General features: G+C 35.5%; 1 protein-coding gene across 1 annotated transcript in view; it reads left to right on the forward strand.

Annotated features, from left to right (window-relative positions):
* Positions 1-190: 190 nt before the first annotated feature.
* Positions 191-2,590, forward strand: part of HELRODRAFT_190121 (hypothetical protein) — a gene marked incomplete at both ends in the record, with an annotated part of 9,426 nt that continues 7,026 nt past the window's right edge. The window contains 6 exons of the mRNA XM_009012664.1: positions 191-220; positions 548-727; positions 885-984; positions 1,292-1,417; positions 1,661-1,768; positions 2,342-2,549. Of these exons, the coding sequence (XP_009010912.1) occupies positions 191-220; positions 548-727; positions 885-984; positions 1,292-1,417; positions 1,661-1,768; positions 2,342-2,549 (752 nt within the window). The remainder of the gene's footprint in view (positions 221-547; positions 728-884; positions 985-1,291; positions 1,418-1,660; positions 1,769-2,341; positions 2,550-2,590) is intronic.

The following is a 2,590-nucleotide window of genomic DNA, read 5'->3' on the forward strand; positions in this document are numbered from 1 at the left end:
GTATGTAAAGCTGTTCTTTGTATACGTCATTATTTACTTCAATTTTTCTCAAATAAATAAAAATAATAGTTAATAAAAATAATTAAAAAAGAATTTCAAATAAATAAACAAGTTGTTAAATATTAAACCAATTTAATTCATTGAATTATTGCTTAGGTCATTAGTAAATCAATTATATTTTTGTAAAAGAATGAAAAGCATGAAGTCAAATTTCCCAATGGTTAGAAAAGTAAAATAGCTTTTGTACGCTTGTGTGTACGTGTGTGTGTGTGTGTGTGTCAATCAATCAATCAATCATTCATTCATTCATTCATTCATTCATTCATTCAATCAATCAATCAATCAATCAATCAATCAATCAATCAATCAATCAATTATTCATTCAATAAATATATCAATCAATCGATCAATCATTCATTTCATCAATCATTCATTCATTTAATTTGATCAATCAACCAGCCAATCAACCAACCAATCACTCAATCCGTTTCTCACTATCGGACTTAGATTTCTTAATAATTCTTTCTTTTCATAAACTCAACGCAAGCTCGGAGATGACGTAGTAAAAAGTAGGCATGACAGCGTGAAACCGCCAGCGTCATCACAGTCTGGAGATGCTGGCCTAGATATCAAAATAATTAAATTGAAAACCCAAACAATAAACGAAATCGAAACCGAAACTAATCCCAATCAAAAAAGTACAGAGTTTGTACTTGAGCCTACACGGGTTAGCGATTATTTTGAATTTTATCATAACTATTGTATTATTGTATGAAACCTCTGAAGTAAGGTCAAAAGAGAGAGAGAGCAGTAACAGCCTTATTATATTTTAGAATTGTTTATAGTTATAACTTAATAATTATCTATATTTTATCTTTTATTAGAAATTTAATTTGATGAGGTTTATAAAGTTCGGCCTGATATCAACGATCAGCATTTCGTTTGCTTCGTTCATTGTTATCATCGTGCTGGCTAGAATTGATGGTTGGTTGGCTGGTTGGTTGATTGATTGGTTGATTGATTGATTGACTGTTTGATTGTTTGTTTGATTGATTGTTTGATTGATTGTTTGATTGGTAGATCAATCGATCGATTGTTTGATTAACTACAAAGCATATTCAAGCTATGATGTCCATTTCAGTTTCATATTATTAACTAAGATGAATTTTACAGATTATCAGATCAGTCAATCAATCAATCAATCAATCGATCAATCGATCAATCAATCAATCAATCAATCAATCAATCAATCAATCAATCAATCAATCAATCAATCAAACCAACCAATCAGCGTGCTATGCTTACGATCGAGTTTATTACTGCAACGTAACGAAGAAATGCCTACGGTCAAACCACATCTGCAACAAATTCGTCGACTGTCCAGGGGCCGATTATGATTATGATGAAAATAATTGTGGTCAGTTATGATGATGATGACGTGATGATGACGTGATGATGACGATGATGATGACGTGATGATGATGAAAACCACGTGATGGTGATGATGGCGTGATGATGATGATCCCGTGATGATGATCACGTGATGGTGATGATGATCACGTGATAATGATGATGACGATCACGTGATGATGATGTTAATATAAATGATTTGGTATATTTGTTTCACCGATCTATTTAATTTGAACTCACCAACCGTTAGTCTGTGCCAAGGAGGAGTACAAATGCAACGGAAGTAGATGCATATCACGTGATTTCCTTTGCGATGACGTCAGAGATTGTCCGCGCGGTGACGATGAAAAAAACTGCGGTTGGTTGTTTGGTTGGTTGGTTGTTTGGTTGGCTGGTTGGTTGTTTGGTTGGTTTATCTTATAAATTCATTTTACTACTGCTATCAATCGATCGAACAATCAATCAATCGATCAGTAAACAAACCAATCAGTTGATCATCCATCCCTTCAACCAACCATCCAACCAATCAAATCCATCCCTTCAACCAACCATCCAACCAATCAAATCCATTCCTTCAATCAACCATCCAACCAATCAAATCCATTCTTTCAATCACTATCCAACCAATCAAAATCCATTCCTTTAACCAACCAATCAAATTCTTCCTTCAGACGAATGTCCGACCAATCACTTCAGATGTCCACGCTCTAAGAAATGCTTGCACAGAGATAAATTATGCAACGGCGAAAACGACTGCGGCGCTGATGATGATGATGATGAAAGAAATTGTTGTGAGTCCCGATGATGATTGTGACGATGATGAAATGATTATGTCGATAATGATACTTTTAATAATGGAGTTGATGATCTAGCGCGTAGCTTACACACAAATCTCCACCAAAAAAAATTAAATCATCCTTTCAAAACGCAGCCGCCACAGTCTGCGGACAAAGACAGTTGCAACGAAACAGCGCTACAACATTTTCCAACACGTCACATCCCTACTTTTCGAATCCTATTTCGGTCCCAAAAGAATTTTGGCCCTGGTTTGCCAGCCTGTATTTCAACGGAAGTTTAGTGTGTAGTGCAATTGTCGTCAGTAGGTTGTCTGTTCTGGCCGGTGGTCACTGTGTTGAAAAGTTTGGGTATACACACACACACGCACACACATACACACACA

The sequence above is a fragment of the Helobdella robusta genome (genome assembly GCF_000326865.2).
Source record: "Helobdella robusta unplaced genomic scaffold HELROscaffold_11, whole genome shotgun sequence".
In the NCBI taxonomy this organism is placed as follows: Eukaryota; Metazoa; Annelida; class Clitellata; order Rhynchobdellida; family Glossiphoniidae; genus Helobdella; species Helobdella robusta.